This window comes from Typopeltis vanoorti, chromosome 3, assembly GCF_054136105.1.
Source record: "Typopeltis vanoorti isolate ZY-2024b chromosome 3, IOZ_Tvanoo_1.0, whole genome shotgun sequence".
Lineage (NCBI taxonomy): Eukaryota > Metazoa > Arthropoda > Arachnida > Uropygi > Thelyphonidae > Typopeltis > Typopeltis vanoorti.
In genome coordinates this window covers 36,848,931-36,863,747 of record NC_143551.1, presented here as the reverse complement: position 1 = coordinate 36,863,747, position 14,817 = coordinate 36,848,931, and the positions used below count along the sequence as shown (strand labels likewise).

The 14,817-nt window shown below is 34.2% G+C and overlaps 1 protein-coding gene across 3 annotated transcripts in view; it reads left to right on the top strand.

The window, feature by feature from the left end:
* The window catches only part of LOC150108050 (membrane-associated tyrosine- and threonine-specific cdc2-inhibitory kinase-like), a 187,397-nt gene that overhangs the window by 128,165 nt on the left and 44,415 nt on the right, over positions 1-14,817 (top strand). For all 3 annotated transcript variants that reach the window (XM_090415547.1, XM_090415546.1, XM_090415548.1), the window contains one exon: positions 5,126-5,294. In XM_090415547.1, the coding sequence (XP_090271673.1) occupies positions 5,126-5,294 (169 nt within the window). The remainder of the gene's footprint in view (positions 1-5,125; positions 5,295-14,817) is intronic.

The window sequence follows — 14,817 nt, the reverse complement described above, 5'->3', positions numbered from 1 at the left end:
GCACAGATTTCTGTTAGGATTAATTGGTCTGTTGCATTGATACTTTCAGTGATGTAAATTCAGTGAAGTAAGTTACTTTTTCTTCTTTATCAACAACTGCAGAAACTGTCAGGTTAGGCATTTCATTCTATCCTAGCAAATTCTTTCTTTATGAACACTGTTCCAGTTCAGGTTTCTTTTTTCTCAATCTTCTCTTATCTAGTTTCAAGCATAATGGCGTCAAGAAGGCTGTGAGTGAAATTAGAGGAGGGGGGGGGGGATTATTTCTGCAGTGAGGCAGTGCATTTAATTGCTGAAAGAAGAGAATAGAATAGAATTGAAGTAACACAAGAAAGTGACACTTTCTTGTGTTACTTCAATTTTGGCATATATTCATAAAAAAATTACCTATGATGGGGATGGTAAAATTACACTGTCTCGGAAACCAGTGTGATATCCTTCAGAATGGGATCATAGGAAAGAGACAGGAACAGTGTGCAGATAATGAGAATAGACTAAGGCAGTGGTTCCCAAAACTTTTTTTGGTTCATGGTGCCCTTAGTGTATCAGGATTTTTCCACGGCACCCAAAGTCAGAACATAGGCCTAACCTAACAAAAGTGAAACGGTTAGTGGTTTGTACAGTGTCTGTTAGAAGTCCTTGCTATCATTGTATCAATACGTCGATGGTGCAAATTTTTTAAACTACATGGGCTAAGTGTCATTTCAGTGAAAATATTGGAATATTTTGCGGTGCCCTAGGGTGCTGCAGCACACAGTTTGGGAACCAGTGGACTAAGGTATATGGAAATTAATAAACAAGTAAAATCACAGTTGAAAATAAATAAAAACTTCTGGTTTAACTCCATGACAAAGAATGTAGCTAGAGAGAATAACCACAAAGGACCACGAAGTTACTAATAAGTTATGTAAGAATAGAGAGAGAGAGAATTTACTGAAATCATTAAAAATTAAAAATAAGAACACATTTGGAGGGCATGATGCCATCATAGTAAGATGGGCATTATGATAATCTTAAACAATATTGAGTATTGTTACTGAGTCGTCTTTAGTGGAGTCTCATTATACCTTCTGAGGTTAGATTGGCCATGTATAAATTAAAGCTTCATAAATCACCAGGATATGATGAGAATTACTCCAGATATGCTAAAATGAGTTAGAGAAAGTATAGTGACTTGGCTGACTGAGGTCTTGAAACATTTTCTAAGTGATAAAGGATTTCAGCAGAAGTATAATATAGCAATCCCTCGATTAATTTGCCTCTGATTAGTGCTTCATTTTTTTTCTATACCCAAATTCGATTAGTGCGTCCCTAAAACTCAATTAGTATGCCTATATACAGGGTGTTCGGGATAAATTTGACAGTTTCGTAAGGAAAAAGAAAATCTTCTTTGTATCTATTAAATTTAATGAATTGACAAAAAAACATTACAGGCAGAGTTAATTACAATACTATCAACAAGATTTACTCAAAATAACCACCATTAGCATCGATCACAGCTTCAATTCTGCTTCGGAACCTCGAACAAGCTGATGCTACAGTCTCCCTGGGAAGGGCCGCAAAAACTGTTTTAATTTTATCCATTAACTGGGCTTTTGTATTACTGGAAGTGCGATTGGTGTCTTTTTCAACTGCGCCCCATACAAAATAATCCATGGGGTTAAGGTCTGGGGAGTTTGGAGGCCAAACATTTGGACTGGTGAAGTCGTAGAAATTTTCAGACAACCATTTTTGACTTTTCCCAGAGGTGTGGCAAGGGGCCGAATCCTGCTGCCATACATACGGCCTACCATTGGCTACCCTTGTTATCCAGGGCTTGACTACAGTTAGCAACTCCACGAACAAAGCCCGAATTCCAATGCCAGGGTTCTTCAACACCTGTTCCTGCAGATTTGCGAGGAGTTCTGCTGTACGAACGCAATCAGATCGTCTGCTAGGGATCTTTCTTCTTGCTACATCCTCGTAGTCACCATTGCAAGTCTCTAGTTCATGCCTGATTGTTTTTACTGTATTCAGGGAGCATTGGGCAGCAGTCGTAATATCCTTATTTTGATGGCGGGCACGAATCATCATGATACAAGTTATTCTCTTCCATGATTCAGGTGGGTTCCAGCTATCCATCCTTTCTGACATCTTGTATATGAATGAAGAAGGGTCCAAACTTTTAAATGAAGAGAAGTGTGTGTTAATACATGTAACTTACGGAAAAATATAATTAATTATAAATATGTCAAATTTATCCCGAACACCCTGTACATCTGAAAAATAAATGTTACAGATTTGAAAAAATTTTTATGGTTAACCATTTTAAAAAATCACTCACCTGGATGAAATAATTTAGTTACCGATTGAAAACATTTTACAAGGTTATTTTTAATGGCATACTACACCATTTCCATATACACTATGTTCCAAATTTACCTCCAAAATTTATGTTGTCTGTTAATTACATAGCATTTTGCTGTGTAATGCCTCCTTTGCAATTGTTTTCCTGACTTTTTTTATTTTAATGTATTTTTCCAACCTTTAATCATGAGTAAAAGAATTAGTGAGCAAAAAAAGTGGAAGTGTGAAAATGATTTGAAAAGTAATCTCATTAGAAGAAAAACTTGAAATAATAAAGTACAATGAACAAGGCGAGTCTATAGCAAATACAGGACAAGAACGCAAAAAAGGGGTGAATCAATGATAAGAGCAATTTTAAGTAAAGCTGCTGAATACAAAGGGAAAGGTAAGGCTGCTTCAAGTTCATCATGCATGCTGACCACTCGAAATCAAAGTATTATAATGATTGAATTAGAGAGACTTCTTTCCTTGTGGATCGAAGATTGTAACCAAACACGGATCCCACTAAGCACTGACCTTATTAATCAGAAGCATTAAGTCTCTTTGCAACCTTGTCTTTGCAGCTAAACATTGTCTCTTCTTCTTTTCCATCATTGAAAGAAAGGGCTATCGATGATGGAAAAGAAGAATTCCATGCTAGTGCTGGGTGGTTTACCTTCTTATCTGCACTCACAGGCAAAACTGTAAATGCAGATAAGGAGATGGCTGCAAATTATCCAGAGATTTTGAAGAAAATTGTGGAAGAAGGCAGCTATTGTGGCCAACAAATATTTAATGTTGATGAAACAAGGCTTTTTTTTTTAAGCGAATGCCTTCCAAGACTTTTCTGGCCAAATCTGAGAAATCTCAGCCTGGTTATAAAGTCGAATGAAATTACTGCTAGCAATATGTGAGCCATTTGGAAGCACATTCTTCCACATTGTGCAAATGACTTTAGAGGCTTTTCAAATGAATCTAAGTTAATTAAATCTCATTCTGAGAAACTGAATGATTCAGACTTGCTAAATTTAGATGCACAGCCGGAAGATCCTGAATAATATGAAGAAAATTTAATCACTGACAAGCCCAAAGAGATTTCACAGAAACAATTTGAAAATATTTTTCATACAATTGAAGTTTTTAAGCAGCATTGCTTAGAGGCTGACCCCGATGAAGAGAGACGCAGTAAAATTTGCAAAAGTAGTAGAAGAGGCAGTAGGGCCATATCCATGTATGAAAAAAAGAAACAGAATGCTCACCAAATTAGGTTAGCTCAATTCTTTGTAAAGAAGTAGAATAATAAATTTATATTCTGAATATGTTTTATCTTTCAGCTTCATGGTTTTCCTTTAACTAGGCCCTGAGATATACCCTAATTCTTTTATAAAAAAATTAAGGGTCAAAAAAGAAATTTGCTACAAGAATTATACTTTTTTCCCATAGGTTATTATATTCGATTAGTGCTTTTTCGATTAATGCGCCTGTTTTAAATAATGCATTAGGCCCATTAATTGAGGGATTGCTATAGTAATCAGTTTTGAGATGGACATTTACTTAGTCAACATGATTATGTTAAGTGAAGCAAAAGGTGTTAGGAAAAAGGACAGGCCTGAACAAGATGAATTGACAATATCCAACAAGATCTTATTAGAATTGGTTTACATTAGCATGAAGTAGTAATGGAGGCTCAGGACAGACACACATTTGGCATAGGCTTATGGTTATTTGAGGAACTTGTTTGTGTGTGCGTACGTACACTATTTATTTGTTTCCCATCAATAATTTTCTTTCCCATTAATCTGTTAGTGACCAATCAGCAACGAAGTATCAAGAAAAATTTTCCACTAAAATTGAAGATCAAGGTAGTCTGTATCCGGTTCTCAAATCTAGTAATACTGAATACTTTCTTCGCAAGTTCATATCGTAGGGTGAAAGTTTCAAAACCGTAGTGCTGTGATTTTTTAAAAGCAATAGGCCTGCAGATTTAAATTTTAATATGAATAAGAGACAAGGGACTTGATTTAATTTATTATTAAGAAATCTCTTATTGAAGGTGTTTGTGACGCAACAGATAGTGAGTCATCCACCACCAGCCTACAAAGCGATCTCCAGGATGTACAAAAGGAGTGGAAAACTACTAGCACACAGGAGAAAAAGTCTGCATTCACTCGTAAATACTTATAATAATATTATAAATTTTTGGTGATCAGAATGGGATATGTCAGTGAAAATCAGCTAAATTAACAATTAATTATTAATTAATACATTACAAAATAACCAAGGTGTTCTGTGAAAATTTCAGGATTTGTGAAGTGTTCCATCGTCAGAAAAGTTTGGGAAACGCTGTCTTAAAGGAATCATCTTTCTCTTTCATCGATTAATAAAAATTTTATTATTATTATTATGTGACACCTTCAGGGAGTCAAAAGACTCATCAAAGGAGAGTGTGCCAACATCATCGAACGATTGATCCCCTTCCAAGTTCACTGAAACAGCTTTAACTCTACTTGATATATATTTTTGGAGTTAATATCATTGCTCATTATAGAATGTTTATTCCAAAAATGAAATAAATTACTTGAACAAAAATAAGCTTATTGCAAATCCCATTCGTTTTTATTTCTTATTGTAAATTCTGATGGCATTTAATACAGAGCAATATGCACTATGTTTAGGCTAATTATATCTAATAACTATAATATTTGAAAGTTAATTTGAACTGTTTAGTTCTTGGATATACTTCTTTTAGTTTCTCATCATTAAACATATTAAGTTTTAAATTTGATTTTATTTATTATAGGTGTCTTCTATTACAACATTCTTTCACTGGCTGTTTTTGACACTTTCTTGTGTTACTTCAATTTTGGCATACATTCATAAAAAAATTACCTATGACAAGGATGGTAAAATTACACCGTCTCGGAAACCAGTGCGACATCCTTCGGAATGGGATCGTAGCTATTCAGATGGTTTGTAAATTACTAAAATGTTTCTTATCACATTAAAAAACTAAATTTACTAACATTTTATTTATATAAGGAGTTGTGAACCTAGAGTACGTACTGCTCAAAGTATAGTGTGATGATTTAGCAAGGCCTTCTTTGACTGCTTTCGAGTATAACTAGTGCGCATTAATTTTTAGGGTGTAAGAACATGATGTTAAAAAGTTGGGAAAAGATTACTACTCTTTTTTTTTTTTTTTCATATCAAATGAAGACTGAAAAGTAAAAAATATAAATAGAATGTTAACCTGCTTAAGTACTTAGAAGATTATTATTCATCTGTTGTGTGAAATAAAAACAATCTGTGGAATGGAGTAATTTATAAGATTGTGTTTAGAACCGAGAAAAAAAAAATTGCATAATGGGTTTTTAATAACTTTTTTTGACAGCTATGAATAAGTGCAAAATGGCAGTTTTCCCCATTCTTTAGCTGCCATACCTCCTGTTCCTATTTTCATTTCTAATTTTATTTATTCCTCTGCTATTTAATATTTAATCTATCCTTAATTTAAAGCCCCCCCCCCCTCCTCTTAATTTTTAACTATATTGCTCCATTTTTACATCTTTATTTTTTCTGTTATTTTATTATTTCATTCTTGTTTAATTTTTTATATTATGTAGTCTTAAAAAAAATTTTTTGTTACACTTCTGCCTCAATTTTTTTATCATGTTTTCTTGTTAATGTTGTTGTTATGCCCTTAGAAGTTATATCTTTGTATCACCATACAATTTTGAGCAAGATCCTATAAATAGTTTCATATTCAGGTAAAAATTTCCCTCTCATCATATGATATAATTTTATATTATTTTAGTTTGTAAAAACTAAAATTTCATCTTATATCTCAAAGTAGTATCATTTTCTTATTAATGAAGGTAACCATTTCTCACATTAGTGTCATATTCTTTCTTCTTAAAAATTAACAGATTGCAGCAGCTGTTTTTAATAAACAGAATAAAAGAAAAGTAGAGCTCAAACAAAGAATGCTTGGCTGTGTTATATTTTTAGTAAAATTCATTTAATAATGCATTATTTGCATTGATTCTGCTTAAATACTTCATTATTGCAGATTTTCTTCATTGTATCATATTTTTTTCAGTGATTTTGACCTGGGGGGGGGTAACCGGGCGACGCCCCAGCCGCATGAAATTTTGTCATGTTGTACCATCATTTTGTATATTGGTTTAAGCCAATAAGAATACAATTTGGTCAGCTAAATCCCAAATTGCCAGCCCATCTTTGTTTGTTCAGGATCCAGGTAGGTACCCAACAGGGTGCCCCACAAGAAGGTGAGGATTGGAGATTAGGTCAGAAGCCCTGGTCGGTTCTCCACATTCCTTTAAAGACTATGTGGAGGTCTCCTCTCAGTCATACAGCTTTGACATAGGGAAATTAAAATAGTTATTTATAACACAGTTGTAAAGTCCATAATTTCTAAAATGAAAAATGCGATGTTTAGTCTCTCAGATATCTTTCTCTAAGTGGTGCACTAGAAGAGTACCAGGATTACATGAGCATAATTGCATAAATGCTGTTCCAGTTTTGAGAAGTAATATTGCTAAATGTATTTCCTGTTGTAAGTAAATTTAGTTCTAGAACAACTGAATTTACTTATTGCTTTGGAAAGATGGTATTACAGATTGAGCTCCCCTCATACTTGTAACATCTCACATTTGTAGCACACGCTCTTGCTTTTTAAGTATTATTCTGTTTTTCCTTTGAAATCTTCAACCACATTTATAATAGTCAAGAAACTTGATCAAAAATTCTGATTGTAATCAAATTTTATGTAAGTTTTTATTGTTCTTACAACATTAATTATCATAACAGTTGAATCTAGAACTGTTTTTGACTTATATGCTTATAAACATGTAATTTTGTTTTACCTAATTTTTGCATTTAAGCCACGTTGGAATTATTACTGTCAGTAAAAATGATCAGATGATCTACATGGACATATTCTTGTATGCATTTCTCTATTCCCATCCAGCTGGAGCAAAATTATTGTGATATATCATTTTGACACTCCTCCTTTGTGTCCTTTCCAATGGTCAAGTTGAAATAAAAATTGGGATGGTTGTGACAAATTTTTATGAGGGTTCCAAATACCAATTTGCAATGAAATCTGTTCAGTCAGTCTCAGAATCTCATCGCATGTGGGCTGCAGTTAAAGGCAAAAATGAATGTAATAGGTATTAATGCACTACAGAACACACTAAAAACTGAATTGGTACCTTCTCCTTCTTCAGGATAATATATATATATATATATATATATATATATATATATATACACACACACACACACACACACACACACACATATACAGGTTGTTCCCACCTTTACAAATTAATTGGTTCTTGGCGACTGTTCGTAAATTGGGAATTCATAAAGCGGGAGTTGATTTGCAAAGGCCTCAAGTGCAATCTGTTTGGTTGACTTTCGCTTCTTTTTATTTAAAATAGCTCAATAGCAAGCAGAAGCATTATTCATTTTGCGTGAAAATTTACTAAATCCTTCAAAGTCGGAATCTTGTGATTCAAAGATTGCTTGATTTAAACTTTTTTGAAAAGTTTAAATGCCTCTTCTAGGCCTTTGAAAGTGAAAAACTGAGTTGGAGCTTCATATTCGTTATCTGCGTTATCTTTTTCTTCTTTGTTTCTTTATTGTTCCTCTAATTCAAGGAAATCATTGGGTGAAAGTTCCATAGTGTGAGATTGAAGTAGCTCATTAACATTACCTTCCAAAACTTCCATTTGCAACTGGTTAGCCATACCTAAGATCGCTTGAGTTTCAGAATTCACATTCTTTGTTGGGTCTTCAAAGCCTTTGAAATTATCATTAAACTGAGGACAAAGTTTATGCCATACTCCTTTCATAGTTTTTTCGGAAACTTTATGCCAGGCGCTCTGCATTACCCGAATTGCATCTAAAATTTGAATCTCTTCCAAAACGCTTTGATTGAAAAGTTTCCATCTTTATCAGTTGCTTCTCTGAACATTTCAAAAGTCTCTTTGAGATAATGTGCTTTAAACATCGCAATCATTCCCTGATCCATTGGTTGTCAAAGAGAAGTTGCATTTGGAAGTAAAAAGACTATTTTTACATTAGGACAAATGTAAGCTACTAATGTGGGATGGCTAGATGCATTGTCAATTATCCGAAGCACTTTAAATGGAATTTGTTTTTTCTCACAATAAAGTTTCACTTCAGGAACAAAGTAATGCGTAAGCCACTCTTCAAATAGGGAACCTGTGAGCCAAGCCTTCTTATTTGTTTTCCATATTATTAGGAGAGTATCTTTATTAATTCCTTTTAAGCTTCTTGGATTTTCTAATCGATGCACAAATAAGGGTTTTAACTTGCAATCGCCAGCAGCATGGCCTCCTAGTAGTAGAGTGATGCAATCTTTTGATGCTTTAAAACCTGGCATTGAGGATTCTTCTTTTGCAATGTAAGTTCTTGCAGGCATCCATTTCCAAAACAGGCCCATCTCATTGACGTTAAAATCTGCGATGATGAGTAATTTTCTTCTTTAATTATTTCTTCTAATTTTCTTGATAAGATTTTGCAGTTTCACCTTGTACTTTAATGTTATGCCAACCAGTTCACTTTTTATAGCAGTCATTCCCTTTTTGGTCTTTCAGCATTTTAAAAATGGCTAAATCATTGCATAGGTAATAGGCATGTTTAATTGTTGAGTGGTTGCTTATCCAAGCAGTTAACAGTTTTACTATATGAGGAATTATACTGCCTGTTTCTTTATTATGCAACCATGTAGACTGCATAGATTGTGCATTTTTTTACTTCTTTCAAATATTTTTCTTTATCCTTTAAAATGGTGCAAACAGTAGAAGTGGCAAGAGAAAATTTCTCAGAAAGAGCTTTAATGGTACTACCCACTTGGTGGCTGGTAATAGCTTCGTATTTTTTCTCTAACATAATTGCTTTTCTTTCACTCATTTTCTAGTTTTGGACTTTGCTTCCTTTTTTTTTTTTTGACGTTGTTGGAAAAGTGAAAGAGTTCTAGTTAAAAATAAAATAAAATAAAAAATCAGGTGTAATTGAAGAAAAACGCACTCGCGTCGCCAAGGCTCATGAGTGATTGAGGCTAGTTCTACTGATCATTACGTCCTTACATACTGCGTAATTCCCCGTACATGTCCCTAATCGCCTTTGCCATGCACAACTTAAAATAAAAATTTTGATCCAAAAAATTCATAAAGATAAAAATTTGTAAAGTGAGAACTACCTGTAGATATGATAAATGATTAATATGGATGTTATTTATAATGCCTAGCCATTATGAATAATGACAAACAAAAATCGGGCACTGTAATAAATTTCACGTTGTTTATCATAATTTATCACGTTGATGGGTTAATATGAATACTGCTATCATATGGTCAAGCAAAGTGATAATAATGATACCTTTTTGGCAGTATTAGAAGCGATAGGAATTGGGAGGAGGAGAGATTCTTTGAATTTCTTTTTTATTGGGAGACATGAAGGGAGCTTTGCTCAGGTTACTCAAATTTCTACAAAATCAGCATATTTGACAATGACAGAAAAATTGAAAGAGTCAAAAACCAAAGTGATTTCACCCATAACATATAAACATTATATACAGTGGAACCTCGGATGTTTATAAAATATAGACAAAAATTGATCGCCTCTTTATTTTTGAGTATTGTACAGATCGTTGATTTCGCCATACCATATCGAACTGCATATAGCAAGATCCGAGACACGAACACAATTTTCGTGTTTGGATATGATTTCTTTTTTGACCTCTATCTTGGTTCTAACAACTTTTCTTTTCACTTTGCCGCTATCACTATCCTTCTTCGGCCCTCATGGTGACTTGTTTAATAATAATTTATAAAAAAAAAAAACCCATAAAACACAGAAAATCAAGAAAAGGCACTGCAAATTCAAGAATGCAAATGAGTTTAAGTTGAAGTATGACAGGTATTATGTGAATAATGGTCAGTATGCAATGTTGGGTCTCCGCAATGAGTCTTTTGACTCCATGGAGGCACCTTATAATAATAATATACAATAGGTGTCTTAAATTAATTAATTCTCCAGAAATTCCAGCAGGTGTCTGCACTGAGCATAGGCTACGGCATAACTGATGCTCTCCTGTAGAGAGTGTCAGTTACGTAATCTCAGCACATGGTTGCCGGTTTGCCTGTTCGGGAACCGAGATTTTGTTCGGAAAATATGTTCGGGAACCGATTTGTTCGAGGTGAGAGTCGTTCGACAACCAAGGTTCCACTGTACAGGTATTGTAACATGCATATGGCAATTTGATTAAAAATTACGTTCACACTGAAGAAATATTTGATATTCCATGATGCCTATATTGCTATTGTCCATGGTGACAGAAACTGCATGGAAAAAGAATTAAGTATAAAATATAAAAATATTACAAAGGAGATGGTTGTAATTTAGTTAGGTTAGGAGTTTTTTCCTTTGAAAATCAAATTGCCCAAAGGGAATGTAGCTTTATTCATAACGTCTGGTCTTAATGAAATTCTTAATGAAAAAAAAGAATGAAGAAAGTTTTTTTTTTTTTTTACCAAATCAAATTGCTTAAAGGGAATATAGCTTATTCATAATGTCTGGTCAAATTCTTAATGAAAAAAATTGTAGGTTTTTTTCAAATCAAATTGCCCAAAGGAAATCTAGCTTTATTCATGTCTGGTTAATTTAATAAATTAATCAATATTTATCAGGCTGTGCGACCATTTTAGTCATTATTTATAAATGCTGGGCATTATGAATAATGATCTATTAGTCACCTGCCCATAACATATTTATATACACCCGTTGTCCAAAAAGAAACCAAACTTTTTGAAAATAGAAGAAACTAATGGTGCCACCTGTTGTATCTTTTTGTTGTCAAAAGCAGCAACCTTCATTAGTATTGTGTCAACTGTTTATGACATTTGTTTCATTAGAAACAAAAGTTATAGTGCCAAGAGTTACAGTGTGTTTTGACGAATGGTCAGAAAATGAGTTTCAGAGAATTGCGATAGACTTTTGTATTAAACTTGGTAAAAGTTTTACCAAAGGCATCAAATGCTTCAAAAAGCATACGGTGATGAATGCTTATCCCGTACTCAAGTTTACAAGTGGTTTAAGTGATTTCAAGGTCGTGAGACACTTGAGGATGATGAAAAGCCAGGCCATCCAAAAACTGGACTGAGCAAAGTTAACATCCAAAAAGTGCGTGATTTCATCAAAGAAAACCCAAAATCGTCTGTGAGATTGAATGAAGATGATTTGGGGATTCCGAAATCAACTCTGCACAACATTTTGAATGATAGTTTGGGACTTCGTAAATTGAATTCACAATTTGTTCCCCACAACTTGACTGACAACCAAAAAATGTATTGAATTGAACACTGCAAGGACCTCATTACAACCGCTCGTAAGGATTCACACTTCCTTGAAACAATCATTACTGGTGACGAAATGTGGTGTTTTGAGTATGAGCCTGAAACAGAGTGCCGAGTGGAGACCACCAGAAGAGGGGCATCTGAAAAAAAATCGCTTGGAGAAGTCAAAAGTAAAGACAATGCTGAATTGTTTCTACAATTCCCAAGACATTATCCACAAAGAATTTTTTCCACCTGGCCAAACAGTGAGTTTTATTTCGAAGTTTTGAAGCAATTGATAGTGAGAATTCGTCACGTACGGCATGAATATCGTGATGCAGGCAGCTGGTCACTTTTGCACAATAATGCACCATCTCATCGTTCGACATTGTGAGACAGTTTTTGAGCAAAAACCAAGTTTGTGTGTTAGATCACTTGCCGTATTCACCTGATTTAGCAACCTATGATTTCTTTCTCTTCCTCCAACTTTATTTGCCAATGAAAGGAAAGCGATACAATACCAATGAAAACATTCAAGCGGCAGTATCCACAACCATCAACAGTATCCCAAAAACCGATATAAAAAACTCATTTAACGAATTAATTGACCCGTGCCAAACGCTGTATTGAAGCTGAGGGAGAATATATTGATTGAACTAAATGATTTGAATAATTATAATTGGCCTGTGTTTTATTTTCTATCAAAAGTTTGGTTTCTTTTTGGACAGAGGGTATATATGTATTAAAAGGGGTGGGAAATGCAAAGAAAGAAAGAAAGAAAAATTATATATATCATATAAGACAATAAGGCCATGATTCCTATCAAAGGGCCCATGTGGTGTAGAATGTAGCCCAGAATAGCACCAGTTTCTTAAAATTGCTTGCTAAGAAATTTTCATCAAATGACATTATAACCATAAATCATTTGGAATGGTCTAATAGGTGTGCAGCAAGCATTTAACATGTTTTGTTGGGGCAGTCATCACTCTCCTACCATCACTCTAACTATCTGACCGGGTAAGAGAAAACACTGTGCCCTGCGATAATTTGTGCTTATGTTTCGGCAGACAGCATATGTTGTGACAGCTTGGTTGTGATCAGATCTGCTTAGATTGGGGAAAGGACTGTATATTTGTTTTAGGATATTTAGAAAACAATAATTAAAGAGAATTCTATATATTGGTTGCTATATTTGAATTACCAAAAAGGCATAAATATGTGAACCATCAATGTGAGGATGGGAAATATAAAGGAGAGAAAAAACAAGTATAGAAATACTTTCATTATTGGCAAACAAATTATTAATAATTAACATTTGTGATATTATATGTATGTCTTATTGCTGAATGGAGCAAATAGCATGTGATCCTATAAATTCTAGACATGCATATGTGCATTATGATGGCATAATTTAAAAAAAAAAAAAGTTATGAGAAGGAAAGAGATTTGTTTGTAAAGTGTAAATAACTAACCAAAAAATTAAATAGCTGCTGTATACATTTGGTAGCCCAGTAAATAACTCTAAGAATTGGCTTGTTTTATGTATTTATTTCTCTGTTTTATTTATATTTTGCTTAGTTTTCTAAAAAATTTTCTTTTGTTTACTGAGGATCAGTACACTTTTATCAGAAAATAATTTCTGATCATCATCATCAGAATTATCCACCTTTTTGCAAATCCTAGTTTCTGCCAGTGGTTTATACACATGCAGACACTGCACAGCAGCATCTTTTCAGGCAGTTGCATATTTTACATTTATGAAACAAACTCATTATATAGCAGAATACAAGAAAATGAGATGGGGTTTATCAGATTTTTATTCAGGAATTAATTAAACTTGATTACCCTAAAGATCATCATTGGGTTAAATATATAGGATGGGATGATCCATAAAAGGAAGCAGCAGTCCATAAAATGAAGAAGTTGCAGAAAAAAAGTTCTTGGCTAGTAAGTCAGCATGTGCTCTTACAGAATATAGATAAAAATGCTGGATAGCTAGTTATGTGTGAATGTAGCTAAACAAAAGGCAGGGAAAGATTTTTGAAGAAAACATAGAAGATAAATTATATTATTTTTATGGCTATTTTGCCTGCTTTTGTTTAGTCTAATGTCATTGGCTTTTTACTCAAGAAATCTTAGGGCATTGCAGATGTATTTTTAGAGACAAATATATGTAGCATAATAGAATAAAATGCGCACATATCTTTTTTTTTTTTTTTTTGGATGTTGTTGCCTGTCTTCTTCCTGCGATGTGCATGCTTCTGCTGTTATGGTGTTGAAAGGGGGGGTGGCAATGTGGGAGAATTAATTTGAAAAAACCCAGGGTTTTTTAATATATAATATATACATATATTATATTCAAGGGTGGGAAAGATGAAAAAAGGGGCTGAAATTAGAAACTGTTTTTTAGAGGAAGGGTTTATGGGTAAAGGGGACCGGGGATAGGGTTGACGAGGTGCGATCCATTTCGACTGCATGGGTCATTGTATAAACTCATAGAGGAAGTGGATGCTATGTCATGTCAGCTTGGTGTTTCTGCCTTTGAAGTGTTCATGTTATCTCCTATTGGTCGGAGTTGTGACCTGATTTTTATGTTGTGGAGCTTCTAACACTCGGATATTATGTAGGGTCGGTGGACATTGACTGAGGTCTTGTTACATTTTATGGCTATTGTTTCCGATATTCTAAGCATGGTTTCGTTGTCTTGTCTGTCTATTATGATGGCCTTGTCGATTTGCGGGGTGTGTTTCTGTTCAATGGCGTGAACTGCTTGCATTCCTCCATGAGTTCAGACAATGACCCACATGGTCGAAACGGCTTGCACCCCGTCAACCCTATCCCTGTCCCCCTTTTTCATCTTTCCCACCCTTGAATATAATATATATATATATTATATATAAAAAAACCCTGGGTTTTTTCCAAATTAATTCTCCAACATTGCCCCCCCCCCCCCAGCTCCCCTTTCAACACCATAACAGCAGACGCATGCACACCACAGAAAGAAGACAGGCAACATCATCCAAAAAAAAGGTATGTGCGCATTTTCTTCTGTTATGCTACATATATTTGTCTCTAAAAATACATCTGCAATACCCTAAGATTTCTT